Source organism: Cibotium barometz, chromosome 9, assembly GCF_041138505.1.
Source record: "Cibotium barometz isolate CiBa-2024 chromosome 9, ASM4113850v1, whole genome shotgun sequence".
In the NCBI taxonomy this organism is placed as follows: Eukaryota; Viridiplantae; Streptophyta; class Polypodiopsida; order Cyatheales; family Cibotiaceae; genus Cibotium; species Cibotium barometz.
The window spans coordinates 20,358,105-20,380,894 of record NC_141054.1 but is presented as its reverse complement, the minus strand read 5'-3'; the positions used below and the strand labels follow the sequence as shown (position 1 = coordinate 20,380,894).

Here is a 22,790-nt window from a genome sequence, read left to right as displayed (position 1 = left end):
TAATGACAAACAATTGACGCAGCTAGAATCCTATTTTCTGAAATGCAGCTTCTTGTTGTTGGAGACACATATACCACTCCTCATCGCTCTCTAGCATTCATCTGGCTTCACATGCAGCCTTAAAACACGGATACAAATGTCCATCCACCATTTGTAAATCCTCAAAAGATTTAGAATCTTTGCACACAGTAAGTAACATGCGTAAGTAATATTTGCACATAGTAAGTAACATTGCTCACCTACACTCGGAGTAACATTATACATACGTCCGATCACATTTCCCCTTTTCCTTTTAGTCCATGAGCGCAAAGCTGAATTCCACACTCACTTGCAAGGGAAATCAACATATAGCACGCTACTTGCATCCGTATACAATTGATTAGCTTTGAACCATTCAGTCTCAAAGATGTTCTTTGGTTTCTATCACAACTAATCACATCACGCAAATCATCCTGATCATTGAATATCACATTGTTATGCATTAGGAGATGGATATGCAACCTTTGTATATCATGCTTTTCATCATGCAAATCATATTGGTATATGCGTCAGCATGCCTCTGACACACAGACACATACCGTGCATCCAAATATTGACTAACCTCATCAATAACCTTGTGTGAGTCTTGCAACTCTATAGTAGCTCTATCATGTCCTGGAACAAAAAGGTGCATTACCTATATTTACATTGATTTAACCATGTGGATCTACATGCTTCTGTGAATAATGAAACTTAATTCTTGATTAATCTTTTCAAATATTGGATTTCATATTATATTATTGAAAGCATATAATCTTCATTACATGAGTAGCATAACATCGTTTTATCAAATTCTTGAAGTACATCAAAACATGTGGCATGTTATCTCCTCTCATCTATGCAGTCCATATCTAGCATATAGCTCAATCTACTTTCTAGCTCTTTTAGGCATACTTTGTCTACCTCAAAAGCATCCAAAACTTAAGAGCATCCTTATGACAACATAAGTTCAATGCTTCATCTTATGTAGTACTATAAAAATGATTCACTCTTTGAAAGTGTCTTCCTTAAATGGGAGAAGGGCATATTCTCCTATAAATTTTAGAAATTGTGCCACCTCTCTACCATACACTTTGTATGATCTTTTTTTTTCACACATCACAAAGAACACATAATCTTTTAATGTCGAAAAAAGTTTTAGATGACTTGAATACTTTCTTGATACATATATTTTTCTCTTACAAGGGTAAGCTAAAAACAACCTGCATTATCTTACAATTTCAACAATACAAGGATCTTTTGTAGGGATAGTGCTCTGTGAAAAAATAGTTATCCACTTTGGCGTACATCCACAAAACCATATTTTTTGAGACTTATTTATTATTAAAAAATAGCATGCATTGCACTTACAAAATGCATACTCTTTTAACTAAGACATACACTAGCCTTAGAGAACTTGCTAGTTGTTTCATGTCATTTCACTATACTTGGAGAAAAAAAAATGAACCTATGAATTTTAGAGCTTGGAACAATGCAACCCCTATATAAGAACCGATTAGCAATGAGAAGAGAGAGAGCCAAGCAAAGAGCTCGTAGCAATGAGAAGAGAGAAAGCAAAGCAAAGAGCTCTTGCAAGAAAGAAGAATTTGTTGAAACCTTATATTTTCTTTTGTACCTTTGTGAAATAATAAAGACAGATAGAATCGTCAATGTAACTCAATTTTAAGTTGCATTGAAATGTGCTTAAGCTACAGTAATGTTGCTTTTGATTCTAGGCAACTTTTTTCTATATTAGTGTTGGCTAGTTTGAGTACTTTACAAGTCATGCATACAAGTATCATTACTTTTGTTTGGCATGTAGTGAGGTTATGTTTGTGAGCAGCTTGCAAGACGACTACTTTAATAACAACTTGGCCTTGCAATCCCATGCAATAAATACGTGGCAATTGTAGTGGTAACATAACTAGAATGACCAAACAGCTTGGAATTTTGTCATCCAGATCTCATCACATAGCAAAGGGGATATCAATCGATAATCCAATTACTATCAAAGATTTCCTTATAGTTTGTAAAAATAGTTTTGTTTTACTTGATTTTTATCTTCTTCTTTTTTATGTGAAGGATGGGTATTTGTTGGGGAGCGGAGTTCAACTTGGGCTCTTTATTTGAGAGCCAATGAGCCATAGCAAATTGCCCCAACTCACACACCCTACTTGATGTTTGTCATTTGAAGAGAGGGTATGCCAGAAGGGAGAACCTGCACCCCCCTTTTGAGAGCCAACATGGTGAGGCAAAGTGCTATATAGTATATATTTTTATATAACACATTGTTTATTGTTTATGTTTACTAGTACTCAACCCGCGCATTGCTGCGGTATGTAAAAGACATTAAGAAGCGAAACGCAGGAATGAAAGCCTAAATACAAAGGGTTTATCGTCGAGGATTTCTTTTTTCTCTTATCTCCTTGTACATTGGTTGTCGATGGTTAATAATATGTAATAGATAATAATAAAAATCTCAGCTAGACAAGGTGGGTCACATAAAAAGTGAAAGGAGAGTGGGGGTGCCACGTGGGAGATAGAAGGGATGCAAGGCCAGTTCAAAAATGTAGAGCGCGTTTGTGTTTGTTGTTGCTGTCAGCGGCGAATTGCCAGCCCCCTCCGCCCGGGGGGTGTGCTGCATTTTCTGTTTAACCGCATGAGATTATCTAAGTGCTAATCAAGACGAGTCTTTCCTAATACAGGCACTTCAACCTCTGTGAATTGAAGAACATGTTTTCTTGTAGCAGGTGTTGATACTCTACCTAGGAGCACAAATTGAAACCATAATTAATGGAGGTGATTAGACCCTAATTGACCCACTTCTTCAGACATCTCAATCCGTAACGGAGTAGCGAGAAGAATTCTGCATGCCTTTGCAAGCTTGGACCATGGCTTTTGGAGCATATAAACAGATCTCAAGCTCATTAGCTTTCATGCCTGATTTCAACGAGAAGCTGCAGGAGAGATACCCTGCAGGGTGGGATAGGGTCTTCTGCCTGCAGAAAAAGCCTTGTGGGAGTAAAAGGAGAAAAGGCTCTAATGGAGCTTCAACACCACCAAAGGCTATCAGAGAGCATGCCTCTGCATCTTCATCACATCTTGCTTCTTCCCAACAAGGGTTTACTGTACTTTTTGACAGAGAACCCCCAATCGCTCCACCCATGCAGGCATGGCCTGCCCTGGAAGAAAAAGGAGAAGGAAGAGACCTCTTGACAGAACTCCAAAGATCCCTTCTGGAAAGCCAATGGGCCTTGACAGATGAGCTTTGTCACATCATACCTTCCAACGTTAAGGAGGCACGAGGCAATTCACCATTGCCATCCAGAAGGCTTTCAGCTCGGCAACGCCGCATTCTGGGCAGAAAACTTGAAAACACCAGCAGCACTGTGCCACCACCATCACCACTGCTGCCACGGGTCAATGTGATGTCCACTTCCCCGGCTCCTCTGAGCCCTAGGGCTGGAAACGGGAAGAATCCCACTATACTAGAGGCTCTGCAGACTGTCAATACTCTTGGCTTCATGAGAGGCAGTGGAAAGAGAGAGCTCCTCACCAAAGAAGAAGAAGTTATACTGTCCAAGAAGATGAAAGTGGGTCAGAATCTAAGAGCTGCTAGAAAAAAGTTAGCTTCCTATGCCCTTGACTTTGATTTAAGTATGGATGTAGTGCATACTGTTTTGTAATTGGGGCTCTTCTTTACTATGTGTTGTACATAGTGATGCCCTTTGACATTTTGTATATCACTTCATGTAGTATTGTTAACAATGGCCACTAAAGCTTTAAAAAAATGGTTGAATTATCATTTTGAGGCTGGCTACTCAACAACACCTACCTGTCAGCAGGGACCCATCCAGGGTGCCCCTCGCCATGAAGGATGGGTGGGCAATCTTTCCTGTGCAACTCCCATTGTCACATGGGCGGAGAACACTATATTACTTTGAAATAAGAAAGCATCACGTAAGTTTGCCGATCGGCAGCCTACAAGTCCGAGCCCACTAAAGAGTTGTACACAGTAGATAACCTCTGCCTTCTCAGTGATGTATTTCCCCACCTTGTTGGTTACTTCATTTAGCTCAGTAGCCAACGTGTACTCAATGGCCCTGCCTGCTTGAACCCCCAATCCATAAAATTGGTGTAACCAACCCAGGAGGCACGCACTTCATCCTCTTAAAACCACAGGCACACATAAGAATCTTACACCACATTGGGACCACAATGGGCTGGCTTTTCCCTTGGAATCTATGTCATATTATCAAGAAGTGTTTATCTGTTACAAGCTTTGGGGGTGCTTCATGTGTCTAGCACTAGGTTATTCCAGTTTACAAGTACAATGTTGTCACATGTCCATGGATTCAATCTGCAGATCTCTCATGAGATCCTATCGAGGTTCGGGCAGCTGCCAAGAAAAAGGCAGCCAAGAATATCTCCAGTAAACTCCACCTAGCGTGAGAGTAAGGCCACCCCCCCTCAAGCCAAAGAGTCATGGTGTTCCACTCAAGAGGCATAGGTACCAGCCCCAAAGGGAATCCATAAGGCAAGGATGCCTCTAACATGTTGGTCTTCGAATTCTTCATAAATTAGTCCCATCCTCAATCTGAGTCACAAGACGAGAGTAGCCCATCATGTGAGTAGAGAAACTATCAAAGAGCTGGTTTGACAACACTTGAGAAATATCCTCCTCCCACGAGTGGTGTGTGAACACTAGTAGCAAGATAGAAGCAGGTACAACCACATCACCACCATCACCATGGCATGCTGTACACCTGATTCTGTTGCTCTGCTGTACAGACTGTGTATGGACAGCCTGGACAGCTAGAACAGGGTCACGTGGGGTGCACCTGGAGAAGGGGGTCAGATCACCGTCTTCTCATTATCCTCATCATCGTCTTCTCCACCAAGAAAAGAGCACCAACCTGACAAATCTGTATAGTGGGCCCTGCTGAATCCATGTAGGCCATTGACGTCATCACTGCTGCGCCTGGAGATTATTGCCGTACAGCCATTTGCTTGCTGTCCGTACCTTTCTTTATGGCCTGTTCTGCTGCTAGTAGCCGCTTTTCCCTTGTACCTGCTGGTGGAGGGAGCTGTGAGTTATACCGTGTGTACTTGTTGTACATACTGTACTGTCCCATATTTTCTGCATGCTGGGGGTTCACACACAACTATTAGTTACAATTGGCCAAACTCTGCAAGGCATCTGGAAGGGCCTCTTGTATCACGCATTCATTCTCTGAGCACTCTATGTTAGCGGCCCACCAATCTTCTTGCCACCAGATCAACTGCATGCCTCATGGCCGCTCCTCTGTCTACCTTTTTGTCCTGCAGTTCAATGAGCATCTGATGCACAATCTCATCGATCTGCCTGTTCATCCTGTCTGCGGTTGCCCTGCAGAGTCCCAGATCTGCCCACTCGCTTCTGTGAGCATGCTGACTTCCATTTCTAAACATGATTATAAATATTTTTGATTCAAGTCATGGGACAAAAGGGAACACACACAATGGTTGTGGAGAATTTTGTTATCGAGCATATTCATATTTTTGCCATGAGAGGTTCTGGATGGCATCTAGACAGGGTTTAAATACACCTCACAATCACCACTAAGTGTGCTTTATTTAGCTCTAGGAACTTCATTTATCATTGTATGGATGCAGGCTGGCAAAGACCTTAGGACACGAGCCTTCGGATGAGCTATGGGCCATGAGTGTGAAGCTTTCTTTCAGAGAAGTGCAGGCAAAGCTAATAGAAGCAGACAGAGCCAGAGATCACATGTTTATTTCTAACTTACGGCTTGTGGTGTCGGTTGCAAGCAAGTACTCTAGCCTCGGGGTTAACTTGGCAGATCTTATTCAGGTACTCCTTTGCTCCATTTCCTTTGGCTTGCAATTTCTATGAAAATACTGACATTTGTGTTGGATTTTTTTCCCCTTTAGATTAAAAGTCAAATTAAGGCTAGCCTAGACCTTAAATTCTTTGCAAACTTACTGAGAAAGGGTGCTGCCTTATGCTAGGAAGGTGCCGCGGGGCTTCTTCGAGGACTTGAAAAGTTTGATCACAAGAAAGGTTTCAAGTTGTCAACGTATGTGCATTGGTGGATTCGGCAGGTAGAATGATGCCTCTGTATGTGGGGAAAATAAAAGTTTAGAGTTTCTCAGTCTCAATCAAGAGCCTTGTGTAAATGGTTACATTGGATGCTGCAGGGTGTAACACAAGCCCTCGCACAACATTCCAAAACAGTGAGAGTACCGGCATATATGCATGGAAAATTAAGTCTCCTCAAGAGAACCGTGGCTAGATTTATGAAGGAGGGCACACCTGTGTCAGTAAGGGTATGTTGATTTGTCCATGAGACTTTCTGTGCATGTTTTTGGGAAATAAGACATAAAAACTCACTGACAAATATGCATATATTATCCCCATGAACTTGCTTTTTTACTTCATAGCATTAGACAAAAACGAGTCAAGTCAGTATTTCAAGGAAATGATAGGATTCAGGTAATGATACAATCCCCCCCCGTCCTCCCCCCATGTGTGGGGCACAATTCTTTCTTTTTTTCCCCCCCCGAAAAAGAGACTTCTATTAAGTATGAAAAAAATTTACAAGAACGGAGACTTCAGACCAAGCAAGGGGGAAATCTCAACCAATCGGGTGCCTTGTGCTGCCAGCAAGGCCCCATATGAGAGTGAAAAAAAAGCCATGATCCCATTCTCTCATGACTTGTCCATGTTTTCTCTCTGCAGCCCTTGAAGATCCCTGAATCCTGGCCCAAGTGGCCATGAGCATGTGGTTAATATATCACCAGATTGTGCAAATTCACTGTGTATCATAAACCAAAGTGCCCTTCATGGCCTCAGTGCATCTCGCCCTCCATATGTGCTAGACTGTGATGCTAGCAATGATCTCCCATGCAATGTCCAATGTCTGTGCTGGAGGCTTGACTCTGGCATGTCCTGAAGACAACACCACCGTAGTACCGACCCAGTCCCTAGGTAACCCACAGGATCATATTTCTGTCATTCCCGACTGTGTCGACTAAACAATAGCACCAAAACAAGGCATCCCTCCTCATCCTTCCAAAAAGGTGTGCTATTGCAGTCCAAATCCAGTCTTTCTTGCTGGTGGGGTGCTTCTGTTTCGAGTTCTGTATTTCTTCTCTAAACTATAAAGTAGGGGAGATGTTTGACCTGAGCTTTATTTGTTGGCTTGCACTTTTCTTCTTGCGACTTAAGCTTGAATGCAGGTTTTGAATTGGCTCTAAAGCTACTTTGAGCAGATACTGATGGAACCTGGTGGGATGATGTCTGTGCAGAGCCTCGCCAATGCCTTAAATATGCCAGACGAAATAGTGTCTGTTGCATTGAAGGTATTCTGAATGCTTCTAGAAAAATAGTTAGTGATTACTTGTATCTATCTAGTGTTAATATGGTGGTTTTTAATCTTCTTAGCTCCCTGAACGCTTGCTGAGATTAGCATAGTGGTTTCCCTGCAGGCTACGAAGAAGATGATATCACTTGACAAGCCTAAAAGATGGGGCAACTTCAATCCTGAAGAGGATTCTATGCATAATGTAAGGCCCTTGGTGGAGAGGAATGTTAATTCTTATTAGAATACTTTCTCCTGGTTGTTCAGTCTTTGATGATGTCGTGGACCTTATTGCAGTATGTTGCCGATCCATGTACTGAAAACAACCCTTGGGATGTTGTCGACAGGATGTCTTTGTGGGTAAGTACATATAGTGTTTTAGAACCTGGGACACAAGACACTGCCATACCAATGAAACTTCCTTTGTTTGTGAAACTACCTCCTGATGAGTGTCTTCTTTCTTCAGGAGGATCTAGATGCACTTTTGGCCTCTACACTGGGCAAGAGAGAGCAGGATATTGTCCGGCTATATTATGGATTTGATTGTGCAGGCGGACAGGGCATGTCACTGCAGAAAATCAGCCACAGGTAACGCGACATTGAGTAAAAAATCGGAAACTTTGTATATATTTTTGAACATAGGGTATGCCTTATGATTGAGCTTGGTTTTAAATATGCAATTTTTTTTCCCTGAAAACATCATCCTTCCATTAGCATGGAGAAAACACACATACAGATATCAATGCTCACAAAGTGGAAAAGCCCGTAAAAAAGGAGGGATGGACTCTATCCATGGCTGGCTGATCTCAGGGAGGCTACAGCAGTACATCCATACCTACATCCAAAGGAGTGAAAACCCTCCGAGGAAGAGATTTGCCACTTCATGCTCGGAATCGTCTTGGCCTTGCTGAGAAGCACGAGCCTCAGTAGAACCCAAATCTGGAACAATAGGCATGCGGGGCACCATCTCTAGCCTATTGAGACAGATAGACATGGCCTCCATATTTGTGTTTCAGGTGGCGCTGGAGCAACTCTGCAAGATGTTCAAATTCCATGGCAAAGAACTAGGATCCCATGAGAAGAGAAGCCCAAACCCAACCTTGAGCACTCCTGGAAGCTTGGGGCTCTACCCTATCCAAGCACCAATGCACGGGTGCCTGAAAAGGAAAAATTTGCATGTTCCCTAAGCTCTGATACCAACTGTAAAGCTCTTGTGCCTATGTGCTAGAGTTGGAGAAGAGAGAGCATCAGAATTCAAACACACAGCACACACTATAACCCTAAACTACTGATTTGTATTATGTACAAGAAAAGGTATTACAACTTTATTCCACGTACAAAAGACAACTGTGAATGTTGACCATGATTCACACCCAGCGCTCTGCTGTAATTTCCCCTTGGCCAGCCCTTGCACCAGAGAGTCACTTTGTAGGCTCTAATGCTGAGTCCAATGCCCTGCTGTAATTTCTGCTTGGCCAACCCTTGCACCAGAGAGTCTCTTTGTAGGCTCTAATGCTGAGAAAATGCAGATGAGAATGATGTTTTCCACGCACGTACACATAGCACCTTCTAGTGCTGGTCAACCTATAAAAAGACTATCAGCATGTTCTCAGGACTGCCCACAACCTGTATACACCTCGCTGACCTGTTGTTTGCTGGCCGACTGCCACATGGCACCTGCACCTGTCCAGATGGCTGCACCTGCTGCCTGACCAAAGTGATACAATAATGTCCATGGCATATCTCATCATGGAATGGAAAATAAAACAGAATGAGAACATAAATATAGCTATCTCACTGGGGTGATACAAACTGTCCATGGAATATTGAGAACATAAAAACATGGGAGCAACCTCAGCTCCGAGTAGATGGTATACCACTCTCCAAAATGTCAAGCATGGGGCTGACGAGTATGGCCGAGAGGTCTCCCTCAGCTATGTCACGTGGAAAGGTAGCTTGATGGCGGTGGAGCATGTCTTGGATCTGGAGCTGATGATGTGATCATAGCCGACGGGGGGGTCGAGGGCGTCGGGCATGTTGGAGTGCAGAGGCTCGGTCCGAGGTAACTCCTCGGGCGAGGTAGGTCCGGAGCAGCTCGTGGAGGGTCCACAAGATCCACTGTGTCGGTGTCCTCCACCTCTTGGGTCCGGAAGAAACTGGTGATGGTTGGTTGTCGAGGGAGGGGGCAGGGTGGCTGGGGCTTGTGTCTCAAGAAGGTGTCCCTATGTCTGCGGAGCTCAAGCAGGAAGAGGCCCAGGCAACGCTGGTCCTGGAAGTCAATGATCCTGGAGAGTGGACCAAATCCCTCACGAAATAGACAGTGAAACCTCCCGCAGATCTCATAGTATACTGGGCAGTGGCATATGTAATGCTCCTCCGTCTCAACCTCTGTGTGGCATAGTATGCAGATCCTCTCCTCGGTGTCTGTACGAGCTTCCCGGCTTTGAAGATGCACTCAGCTCTACTTGTCTCCACTCTGAGGCGGTGGGAAGAAACCCGTATCTGGCCAATCGCAATCCGCATGGCATGGGACATGTGAACACTCAAGTAGCCCAGCTGTGCTGGATGAATCCATCCTTAGTGAGTGTGGAAGAGAGAGAGAGAGAGAGAGAGAGAGAGAGAGAGAGAGAGAGAGGAATTGCTTCTGCTATGGAGGCAAGCAATCAGCTATTGTCATGTGCACAGATGCCCATGGACAAGTTCCTCAGCTAGTCCAGAAAAGGCAGCCAGAAAAAGGACCATTAGAACCAGAAAATGGAGCACAGAGAGCTATTGGTAGTGTAGACTGGAGCAGGGCTTGGAGAGCAAGAGGAAAAGCCTGTCAGCTGTACCACAAGGGAGTCGGCTGTACCAGAGGTGGAGGCGGCTGAACCAAGTTGAAGGGGGGGCTGCAGGCGCATCATCGAAAACAAGCATTAATGCCTAGTCGGCTGAATTAAATAAACTTTAATGAAATTATGACTGGCCAGCAGTCGGCCAGCATAAAGGGGGTCCAAGACCCATATAAAAAGGCCTAAGTGCTCCTCATTGAACTCATTCAATCCCACTAGGGGTTTGGATCCTTAGAGGTCCCATAGGGGACAGATTTTAGGGTTAACCAACTTTTTTATGAAGGCAGCCCATGGCTGCTAGGTATGTACCTTTTTGTACCATAGTATATACTGAATTTCCAGCACTTCTCTCTCTCTCTCTACCTGCGTTTTTGCATCAGATGGTGCGTTTTTGCATCAGAAGGTTTCCAAGAGTGTTTAGGGCTGAAAGAAGACTATCCAGAGCTTCCGCGTGTTACATTGATATCAGAGCATCAGGCTCAGCAAAGCTAAACACTGATTCAGTCCCAGATGATGGTGTACAGGTCCAAGGTATAGGAAAGTACACAGATTCAAAGCCCAAGGCAAGGAACACAGATCGGGAAGAACTCCCAGGAGGTTTGTTGGTGGTGTTCCACAGTGCCAGATGGGGATGGCAGTTCCGTGAGCCAGATAGGTTCTCAGGTAACGGTCCCAAGGGAGGTTGATCCTCCAAGGGTGATGTGAGAGTGCCAGACTCAGTTCCAGGAATGAAGACCAAGAAGGTGTTCAGAGTCAGGGCAGGAATGGATGGTGGACTAGAGGAAACCAGATGCATAGATCTTCATCAGAGACAGAGTGGTTTGGAGAACACGCCGGGATTTCAGTGAAAAGGGTTTGCCAAGGATGGATGATGACAGAGGGACTTCGGGAAAAGGATTGGGATGATGACAGTCATCCAAGAGCAGGTTGGAATCCCATCATCAAGTTTAGCAGAGGGGGATGTCATGTGCACAGATGCCCATGGACAAGTTCCTCAGCTAGTCCAGAAAAGGCAGCCAGAAAAAGGACCATTAGAACCAAAAAATGGAGCACAGAGAGCTGTTGGTAGTGTAGACTGGAGCAGGGCTTGGAGAGCAAGAGGAAAAGCCTGTCAGCCGTACCACAAGGGAGTCGGCTGTACCAGAGGTGGAGGCGGCTGAACCAAGTTGAAGGGGGGGCTGCAGGCGCATCATCGAAAACAAGCATTAATGACCAGTCGGCTGAATTAAATAAACTTTAATGAAATTATGACTGGCCAGCAGTCGGCCAGCATAAAGGGGGTCCAAGACCCATGTAAAAAGGCCTAAGTGCTCCTCATTGAACTCATTCAATCCCACTAGGGGTTTGGATCCTTAGAGGTCCCATAGGGGACAGATTTTAGGGTTAACCACCTTTTTTATGAAGGCAGCCCATGGCTGCAAGATATGTACCTTTTTGTACCATAGTATATACTATATACTGAATTTCCAGCACTTCTCTCTCTCTCTCTACCTACGTTTTTGCATCAGATGGTGCGTTTTTGCATCAGAAGGTTTCCAAGAGTGTTTAGGGCTGAAAGAAGACTATCCAGAGCTTCCGCGTGTTACAGCTATATATCAGCCCTGGAAGGAGTTGACCAGCCATGTAGAGCTGTTGTGCATGCCAAACTGACATTTGTCCTCTAACCCTAGAGTGTTCCAATCCAAAAATAGCTGGAAAGGGGACGCCTACTTGCTTTTGGCTTCTCTCTCCCACAATAGCAACTCGTGGAGCTATTATTGCATGATGGGCTGCCCACTTTGAGTAATGGCCAAGTTTCATTAAAAACTGGTCCACTTGATGTGAACACTTTATAAACTGTCCGCCCAAACTTAAGTGTATGTGAACACTTCATAATTTGTCCGCCCAAATTTAAGTGTATGTGAACACTTGCACTCGTAAACCTTAGTATAATAAAATATAATCTGTAAATTGAGTTTGGGGTCACTTACCACCTGCAAAACACATAAGACCACCGCCTCATTCCCAAACAGGTGTGCACACACGTCCACAGGTTTCCAGCGTCCCCGGAGCCCATGGACAATCACAAGCAAAAATACCAGGCATTGTCCATGCAGCTAAGACAAGTCATTCATGCATGTCAAAACACACACAAATGCTTTATGCATATCATTTTGGATTCCATCTGCCAACTTATTCATCTTGTACAGAACTCGTCTCGGGACTAAGGAGGCTCGTGGGTACATTTTTGAATTACAATAAAGGTAGAAGGCCTAGAAAAATATAGATGGTCACGTAGCGGCTCCCCATCTCATTGGTGAGGCAGTCACTTAGTGGCAGCATTGGTCTAATCTCTATACAGACCAGACCACAGGTGTCACAGGCTGGGATACCTTTGTCCATGACCTGAAGACCAAATTCCTCCCGCCCCAGTACATGACCGGTCTGGCAAATGAGTTCTATGGACTCAGATAGAACGGATCCCCAATGCTTCAGTTTTTCGGCAAGGTTATCACTTTAGCACAACAGTTAGGGTTATCTGCACAGGCCAAGATGGAGCAATTCATTCGTGGATTGGATCCTAACATTCGGTTCACTGTTCGTAACTTTGAACCCAGTACATATGACCGGGCTTTGACTCTCTCCCAGAATGAAGATGAACGGAGGCAAGCCCAAGCAGTCATCTCAGTCCAGTACCAAACCCCAGCAGCACCAATCCACTGCACAGCCAGGGAAAGGTAACGCATCTTCTAAAGATGCTAAGAAGGACGGCAGTAATAGCTCCAGTTCAGGGGGTAAGAAAGACAAAGAATCTAAGCCTAAGAAAACCCCCGATGAAAAGGCTAAAGCAGGCATTACTGGAGGTTGTCTTCCTCCAGAGGAGCAAAAGAAGTATCAGTCAGAAAATAGATGCTTTTTCTATCACATCATAGGGCATGATAAGAAGGATTGCCACAAATGGCAAGCAGAACAAGCCGCTAAAGCCTCTTCTGCCACAGTTGCCACAGCCTCCCCAGCTCCTCCAGCCCCGCCTACTACCACCAATGCGGTTCAACTTTTACCTGCTATGCATCCTATGCCATCAGTGGTATTTGATGCTAAGCAGGAGGGTGAGAGCGATGCTACCCAAAAGAGCCTCATCCGAGCTTATGGCTCTGCCCAGGGCCGACAGTTTGTAGTCCTTTTCGATATGGGTAGTTTTGAAGACGCCATCTATCCCCAGTTGGCTAATAAATTGAACTGCACATTAGTCCCATATCATTTGGATGTGGACGGGTTTACACCTGGTCTTCACACCCACATTTCCCCAGAAGGCACAGCAATTTGCCTTTGAAGTTCAAAAGGCCTCATTCCAACGAGATTTCATCGTCTCGCCTCTGTTGGGGTGCGACATGATCTTAGGAATTCAGTGGTTCCGTCAGTATGAGCCTATTCCCGATTGGAGACAGGACACTTTTATTATCTGTAAAGGTTTTCCTGAGCCTGTCATGATTCGTGGGGATAGAAGCATTCTTGGCATCCCATTGATTTCGCATCTCCAGGCCAGACGAGCTATCCGCAAGGGAGCAGAAGGAGCCCTACTTTATGTTCGTGCTCAAACAACCTCTACCTCATTGGTAGCATCCATTTCATCTTCGGTCCCTCAGTTAGCAAAGCTCCTGTCCAGACATCAGGACATTATGCTCAGGGACGATCTCCTGCCCAGTCTCCCACCCTCTTGCCTTGAGGACCATCACATTGATTTGGTCCCTGGTTCAGATCCTCCTAGCAGGTTTTCCTATCGTATTTCCAAGACTTTAGAAGGCGAGTTAGAAAAGCAGTTATCTGAGCTTCTCCGAGCCGGATTCATTCGGCCTTCTTCCTTCCCATTTGCTGCACCTATCCTATTTGTCCAAAAGAAGAACAAGTCTGCACGCCTTTGTGTAGACTACAGGGCATTAAACAAACTCACTATCAAGAATAAGTTTCCTGTGCCAAGGATAGAGTACATTTTGGAGCATTTAGACGGTGCTAAGTTTTTCACTAAGATCGACCTCAAGAGTGGTTACCATCAGGTCTGCATTTTTGAAGCTGACATTCCAAAAACAGCTTTTCGGATAGAGCGTGGTCACTACGAGTTCGTAGTCATGCCTTTTGGACTTACAAATGCATCCGCAACCATCAATAAGATGATGTCTAGGATTTTTGCAGTCCACATTGGGAAGTGTGTTTTCATATTCCTTGATGACATACTAGTCTTCTCAGCCACTGCAGAGCAGCATGAGAAAGATGTGGAGGAAGTCTTGCAACTTTTGCGAGATAATCAGCTCTACATAAACGCCCAAAAGTCTGTCTTTGGTGTTAAGGAAGTTCAGTATTTGGGCTACATCATCGGTTCCGATGGGATTAGAGTGGATCCATCAAAGGTTCAGGAGATCTTAGATTGAGACATTCCTAAGACTGCCCAAGAAATCCGTTCATTCGTAGGTCTTTGTGAGGCCTATAGTACCCATGTCCATCAGTTTTCCAACCTTGCAGCACCTCTTACCGACTTGCTCAAGGGGGTGAAGACTCGCAAGCAGAAAGTCTCAGTTATTACAGGCAAGGTGCTTGATGCATTCCGTGCACTCCAGAAAGCTGCCTCAAAAGCCCCTGTGTTAAAGTTAGCATCATGGGACGAACCTTTCGAGGTCATCACCGATGCCAGGAATGTAGCCATAGGTGCAGTCCTTCAGCAGGACAATAGACTCGTGGCATATTACAGTAGAAAGTTGGATGTCCCCGAAAAGAATTATTCGGTATATGACAAAGAGCTTCTGGGTGTGATCACAACGCTCAAACATTGGAAGCCTTTTCTTTATGGACAGGCTTTCACAGTGAAAACAGACCACCAAGCACTTAAGTGTCTTCAGACTATGCCAAGTGCCCAGTGGAGTGATCGACAGGCCAGGTGGATTCAAATCTTCCAACAGTAGTAGCAGATGCTCTTAGTCGAAAGTCTAGCATCCAGGTAGTCCAAGAATCTACCATTCTCGAAATCACGGGGAAGGACTTAGATAGTATGAAAGACCAATATGTCGACCCCCCTGAGTTTGGTACTCAGTACAGTTTGGCCCTTAATTCTGAGCCTGGCTACTATTCAGTACAAAATGGTTGGTTGTTCTACAAGAACCGTCTATGTGTTACTCGGGAAAAGCGTTCCGCTCTTCTCCACGATGCCCATGACTCCTTAGTTGGAGGACATAGGGCTATCAACAGTATCCTCGACAAATTAGAATGGTCCTTTTATTGGCCAAAGATGAGGCGTGATGTCTATGCACATGTACAAGCCTGTAAGATTTGTCAAAAAGTCAAGGTTCCCCATACAAAGAAGGCAGGTTTACTTCAACCTTTGTCTGTCCCCAACGGACCTTTCATCGACATATCTATGGACTTTGTAGGGCCTCTACCAGCATCCACCGGATCCCGTAACACTCACTGTTTTACCATTGTGGATCGCTTTAGTAAATTTTGCATGCTCATCCCATGCAAGCATACGGCTACAGCCGAGGACGTAGCCCGTCTGTTTCTCAAGCATTGGTATCCAGTTTTTGGTTTGCCTAGCACCATAACATCAGATAGAGATTCCAGTTTACCTCGCATTTTTGGAGGGCATTATTTGAAAACTTCGGAACTAAGTTACAGATTCCATCCGCAGACAGATGGCCAAACAGAAATTTATAACCAATTGGCCTTTGATGTTCTCAAGTCATACTGTCATGACCAACAAAACCACGGAAGCATTTTCCAAAATCATTGAGTCAGTCAAGGATCGCTTGACCAAAGCACAGGAAACATATAGCAGACAGTCGAACAAGTCTAGACGAGATGTCCATTTCAAGGAAGGAGATTGGGTCTATTTGCGTATCATGAAACAAAGATTGAAACAAGTGGGCAAACGTTGTCCCAAGCTTTCATTTCGTAGTTTTGGCCCTTTTCCAATAGTTAAGAAGTTAAGTGATGTCTCCATGAAGTTAAAGTTGCCTACCAATTGGACAATGCATGATGTTTTCCATGTTTCTTGGCTAAAACCATATGTTGGTCCAGAAGTTAAGAAGTTTTCATTCCGTAGTTTGGGTCCTCAACCTCCTCTCAGAAGCTATGGAAGTTTGATCCTCACTTACATTTTTTTTTGCTGAAAACCCTAATTTCAGCCCTCCTTTCTCAAGTTGAACCATAGGGGAAGCTTTCCCAAGGTTCGCTTCATCCTCTTGAAGACTTTTGTCGCGCGAAGAAATGCGACAAATCGAAGATCTCATCACTCCAAGGACTTCCATCGCTCGCGAAGACTTCCGCTGTCATCGACTCTACTTGCAATTGGTAAGCTTTTATGCTTAAATATGGAAGCAAGTAGCAGGAGGGAGGAACTAGATTACAAGATCAAATACCGTGTGTAAGTTACAGGTACAAGCAAGGCACTTGATACATTCCGTGCACTCCAAAAAGCAGCCTCAGAAGCGCCTGTTCTGAAGTTAGCATCTTGGGATGAACCTTTCGAGGTCATTACCGATGCCAACAAAGTAGCCATAGGTGCAATTCATCAACAGGATAATAGACCCGTGGCCTACTACAATAGAAAGTTGGATGTTGCCGAAAAGAATTATTCGGTTTACGACAAATAGCTTTTGGGTGTGATCACAATGCTCAAACATTGGAAGCCTTTCCTTTATGGACAGATTCACAGTCAAAACAGACCACCAAGCACTTAAGTGGCTTCAAACCATGCCAAATGCCTAGTGGAGTGATCTGCAAGCCAGATGAAGTTAGATCTTCCAACAATTTGGAGGAATTATCAAGTACATCCCTGGTAACATGGTTGTTTTCGTATGGTGTAGGACAGCTTATCGTATGGAATACGGTACGGTACGATACCGTACGTACTTGTATGGATTTTTTCAGGAAAAAATAATCTTTTTTTCGAATTATTTTTTTCAAAAAATAATTTTTTCCAAAAAAAAAATATTTTTTTCGGAGGCAATGGTCCTTTTTTTTTTGGGCTTATCTATGGCTGTTTGAGCTTCCTCTGTACTATGATGCTATCCTCCTTTCTAAAATACTCCATATCTGGACTTGGAAATACCTAAGTTTATAAGTATTTTTTTAAAACACCATATTTTATCGTACGATAAGAAAAAAATTTATATCGTATCGTATTTTTCCGTACAGTATCGTATCGTACGAACCGTACGTTATTGTACCTGACAACTATGCCTAGTAAGCATAACTCAGTCAATGCTCTTAGTCGAAAGGCCAGCATCCAGACCATGCAGGAGTCTACCATTCTCGAAGTCACTGGAAAAGACTTAGATAGCATGAAAGATTGGTATGTCGATTCTCCTAGGTTTGGTACTCAATATAGTTTGGCCCTCACTTCTGAGCCTGGCCATTACTCAGTGCAAAACGGTTGGTTGTTCTACAAGAACGGTCTCTGTCATTCGGTAAAAGAGAAATTTCCTTTTATTGGCCAAAAATGAGGCGTGATGTTTATTCACATGTTCAAGCCTATAAGACTTGTCAAAAAGTTAAGGTTTCACATACAAAAGAGATTGGGCTACTTCAACCTTTGCGTATCCCCGACGAATCTTTCATCGACATTTCTATGTAGGGCCTCTACCAACATCCACCGGATCTCGTAACACTCAGTGTTTCACCATTGTGGATCGCTTCAGGTTTCACACAAAGCAAGGCTTCTTGCAGATTAGGGTTAGATGCAGGAAGAAGAAGCTCACATAAAGAGAGAGAGAGAGAGAGAGAGAGAGAGCTAGACACAAAATGTGTGGTGATCACAAATGCAAGTCAACCCTTGCATGTGAGTCACATCCATATAATATAGAAGTACAAAAGCTATATGGATAGAGTGTCCTTTCACACTTGATATCCAAGGGGAAAAACCACATGGGAAGAAGTGCCCTTGTTTAAGCCTTGTTCACACGTAGCACTACTATAAGTGAGCATATGCCTACAAATCCCCCTTGTAGTGGAAGTGTGAACCTGTACAAGGTAGCAGATCACTCTCCGTATAAGAGTAAGCCCAAAGCTTTGCGGAAAGCTTCAAACTTCTCTTGAGGTAAAGCCTTTGTGAACAGATTTGCAACATTATCTTGTGTAGGGCAGTAAGATAAACTGATTTCCCCTGCATGTAGCCTCTCCCCGACATAGTGATAATGAATCTCAATGTGCTTGGTACGTGCATGAAATACGTGATTTCGTGCCACGGCCATAGCACTCTGGCTATCAGTGAGAATGGTGGTAGGTATCTGTTGACACTCACGAAAATCAGCCAATAATCTCCTCAACCATACACAATCTATTGTAGGTGTGAAGACTGCCCTGTACTGAGCCTTACAAGTAGATGTGGCAACAGTGGGTTGCTTTTTGCTCAACTAAGATATGCATGAACTGCCAAGAAAAAAACAATTCCCACTGGTGGATTGCCTGGTATCATAATCACCAACCCAATCCAAATCACTGTTTGCATAAAGCTGCAAGCTGCCCCCCTGGGATAGAACAAACCAAGATCCAGGGTACCCTAAAGATAACGGAAAATGCGTTTGATTGCTTGTCAATGCTTTGTGCCTGGGACTGTGCATGAATTTTCTCAACAAAGACATTCCAAAAGATATGTCAGGCCTCGTGTTACACAAGTAAATGAGACATCCCACTGCCTGGCTGTAAATGCCGGCCTCAAAAAGCTCTCCAATATCATGCATAGTAAGCCATACACCTAGTTCTACTGGAGTAGAAATTGGCTCATTCGTCCATGTGAAACCTTTTTATCAAACTTTTTATGTACTTAGTTTGCTGCATAACAATGCCATCATCTCTATGCATAAACTGTATGCCGAGATAGTAGTGTAAAGGCCCCAAATCTGACATATCAAATTCAGCTTTCAAATCAGCCTTGAAATCTGAATTTTGTGCTTTGCTAGTCCATGTTATGACCATGTCATCTACATATAAGATGACTATGAGAATATCGGCATTGGTTTTCTTCACATACAATGTGCTTTCAGCTGGACTATTCACATAACCTTGGCTGGTTAGACGAGCATGTATTTTATCATACCAAGCTCTTGGAGCTTGCTTTAACCTATACAATGCTTTGTGTAACCTGCATACTTTATGTTCCTCACCAGGAACTACAAAACCAATGGGCTAATTTACATATACTTCCTCCTGTAAATCCCCATTTAAGAATGTAGTTTTGATGTCCAATTGATGCACTTTCCATCCTTTATGCGCAGCCAAGGCAATCACTAATCGGATTGTAGTCATTCTCGAAGTAGGAGCAAAAGTCTCCTCATAATCTATTCCCTTTTTTTGAGAATAGCCTTTAGCCACAAGTCTTGCTTTGTACCTGTCAATAGTACCATCAGACTTCCTTTTGACTTTGTACACCCACTTTGTTCCAATGACATTCTTGCCTTTTGGCAAGTCCACAAGATCCCAAGTATTGTTCTTCATGATAGAAGAGATTTCATCGTGCATGGCTTGCACCCAGTGCTCATTCTCCTGTGCTTCTTCATAAGAAGAAGGCTCTTTTGAATCAAAGAGACCACCCATGGCTAATGCAAACTCCCCATGATGCATATTCAATGCATGGCTGGAACTAGACCTTGTTCTACCTGTCAGTGGAGCTGCAAGTTTGCTATCTTGCAAAGTTTTCAGCAACCATCTTGGCACCGGCTTGGCTATCTATTGCTGTTTGCTCTTCCCTGACAGGATCTTCAACTTATTCCATAGAAGGGGGCTGAATTGTTGGCTATTCCACATGTTCCATATGTGCATCATAAACACGCTTGTCATAGCTGTCCAGCTTATACAAGCCTTTGTATCCTGTTCCAGAAGTGACTATTTCATAACCCTTTGATGGGTCTTTTACCAAACACTTCCCATCTTCAAATTCAACCTTTAAACTTGGTCGTTTGTCGTTGAGACGGAGAGCAGATTTTTCTTTATCCCTTGAACATACAACACATTTGTCATACATATATTGGCACCATTGGCTGCAACAAGTATGACATTGCCAATTCCCTTTATTGGATATGTGGTATGATCTCCACATGATACAGTGCAGCCATTTGAAGCATAAACCAAGTGCTGAAATACATCTTTGCATGAAGTGATGTGGCTCGAAGCACCACTATCAAAATACCAAGATACATCCTGTCTGTCTGATGTCAGATGCAATGCAAGACATATCATTGTATGAAGAACTTGGGTGTGTCACTAGTGCATGTGACCAAAAAAGTGTACTCTTCCTGAATTACATTAGCCGATTGATGTGCTTTGTCATCAGAAGAGTCTGCTATTGCATTGCCTGCATCTTTCTTTTTCTCTTTTGCAATCCGCTTTCTACATTCATTGATGTAGTGGCCAAGCTTATGGCAGTAGTTACATTTTGTCACCATTTGGTCCCTCACCCGCCGTCTCGACAAGTGTTTTATACACTAGGTGGAACCAAGGTGTGAAGGGGGTTCTTTCCACAAAAGAAAGTGGGAGCATTAACCAGCAAGGTTTTGGCCTGGAAGATGGCATCTGGACAAAGATGGCATGGGATTTTCATCATTAAAGTGATGAGTTAGTGTTCTCATACACTATTAACAAAGGGGTGGACATATTAGTATTTGGGCATGACTCAAAAAGTCAATAAAAGCCAGGTGCCTACCTTTTTATGAGGTATTTTTATAATCTAGACTCTAAAGATGGCAAGTTCGGTCATTAATAGAGTGATTGGCTATATAAAGCACAAATTTGGATATTTTTATGAGGGAAGGCCACTTTTAGCTAAGGAAAAATCGAATCCAATCGTGTTCCCGAAAGTAATCCCGGTCCATCACAAACCACGAAGTGAATAACTCTCTTTGACCCAAGTCTAACTTATATAGTGACTATTGTTGGTATAAATAACTGTCCGGTCCATAAATAGCCACTACACTTGGTATTTTTAACCATGAGCCTTAGCTGCCTGTATCAACCTGTTTCCTCTAATCCCAGGGCTCCCCTAACCCTACCGGATTAGGCCACTAATCCTGAGGATTAGCATTAGGTACGTAACAGCACGCAAGATTAGGCATACTCATAACATTATGATAATGGTCGTTTTATAGGAGAGACACCCCTTTACAAGGTCTATACATATGCTGCCACCACATATGCCACATGTTGAACTATGATGCCAAGTGTCCCTAAGAGGTGTCACCTACATATATCATTGCTTACATAAGATCCTCTTAAGAGGTTTCCACACACAAAAGAACCCACACTAGTGGTTGTTCACACACACTAGAACTGCTTTATTTAAACCTAGAATACTAAGTTGTTAGGTGCCAGCTTACACAACCACCTAGCACCAATTTATTCCCGCATTTATCACTATTAATATTTAACAATTGTTATAATACATTCATCACCAAAATGCACACCCTAGACGAGGACCTGGCTGCTGTGAGCAGTGGAGTAAAGACAGATGACTTCTTTTCTATCTTTTCCCAATGAGTGGATCCTCCTGTAGTCACCTGGTTTGGTACCCACCTAGAGACCATGTGGTCTACTCGCTCAGAGGCTTTACAACTTGTCATCACAAAGTGGCCACGATACCAATGTGGGCCTGCAGGGATTTGAACTTGCTGGGACCTATCCTCCCAGAGTCACAAGTCCTCACTGCTGGGCTACATGCCTGTTAGCAAGAGCAAAGACTCCTTGTACCCAAAGTTCTGAGAAGACAATCCTGACCATTGTACCCTAAAGGAAGACCCAATCAACTCTGTCATAAGCCTCATCACAGTCAAGGAGAAGCAGTGCGAAGTCCTGCCTTTTGTGTCTTGGTCGATGTGGTGGCTTTTCAAAAGGTGAGGATGTTTTCCAGGATGCTTGTTTCCCAGATGATGTCTGGGAGGTAAGGCAGCAGTCAAAGGCTGATGGCATTTGCCCAGATTTTGTACGGTGGCTGGTTCCCCTGGCAGATCTCCAAGGAATCAAATGAATGAGGTCCTCAGAATTTGATAGAAACTCAGTGTAGTGGTTTATCTTTATGCACGAACCTACACCTACTCTTGGGTGCTGATGACGTAAGTGGGTTACAGAACCAGTCCACCGATTAGGGGGGGAGCCATCTTGGCCATGCGCAAGGAATGGATATGAAAACTTGCCCGTCCAATTTCCCACCCATCGGTGCGGGGGATTGTGGGGGTCTTGCAGAAATCATCTATAACCAGCCTAAGCTTCATGTGTATGCATGTTCTAAATATGGGTTTCAACCTTTGAGGTTATTTTACATCAAATCTATCCAATGGTGACTGCATTGATAGTTTCTTGGTTTTTGCAATTATCAGGATTGGGATCTCAAGAGAGAGAACCAGGCAAGTCCAGGGGTGTGCATTGCGCAAGCTTGTTGTAGCAGGTCAACAAGTGGACCTGGGTGTGCCCCTTACTTATTAACTAGTGCTGAAATTGTATCAGATGTAATTTATTGATATTTGGTACATAGTAAATAATTCATGGGAATGCATAATGGCCTTGTAATAATCAATGGATTCGAATCTCAACTACAAATGCCTGTTCTTTTCTTGGCCCAGTT

The 22,790-nt window shown here is 43.7% G+C and overlaps 1 protein-coding gene across 1 annotated transcript; it reads left to right on the top strand.

Moving 5' to 3' along the window:
* The first annotated feature begins 2,587 nt into the window (after window positions 1-2,587).
* On the top strand, window positions 2,588-22,783 carry LOC147635323 (uncharacterized). Its single transcript, XM_086802567.1, has 9 exons — window positions 2,588-3,643; window positions 5,674-5,872; window positions 6,031-6,123; window positions 6,220-6,348; window positions 7,330-7,383; window positions 7,510-7,587; window positions 7,680-7,742; window positions 7,849-7,970; window positions 22,546-22,783. Exons 1-9 carry the CDS (start codon window positions 2,889-2,891, stop codon window positions 22,649-22,651), a joined length of 1,599 nt encoding a protein of 532 aa, XP_086658693.1. The 5' UTR covers window positions 2,588-2,888; the 3' UTR covers window positions 22,652-22,783.
* Window positions 22,784-22,790: the final 7 nt, after the last annotated feature.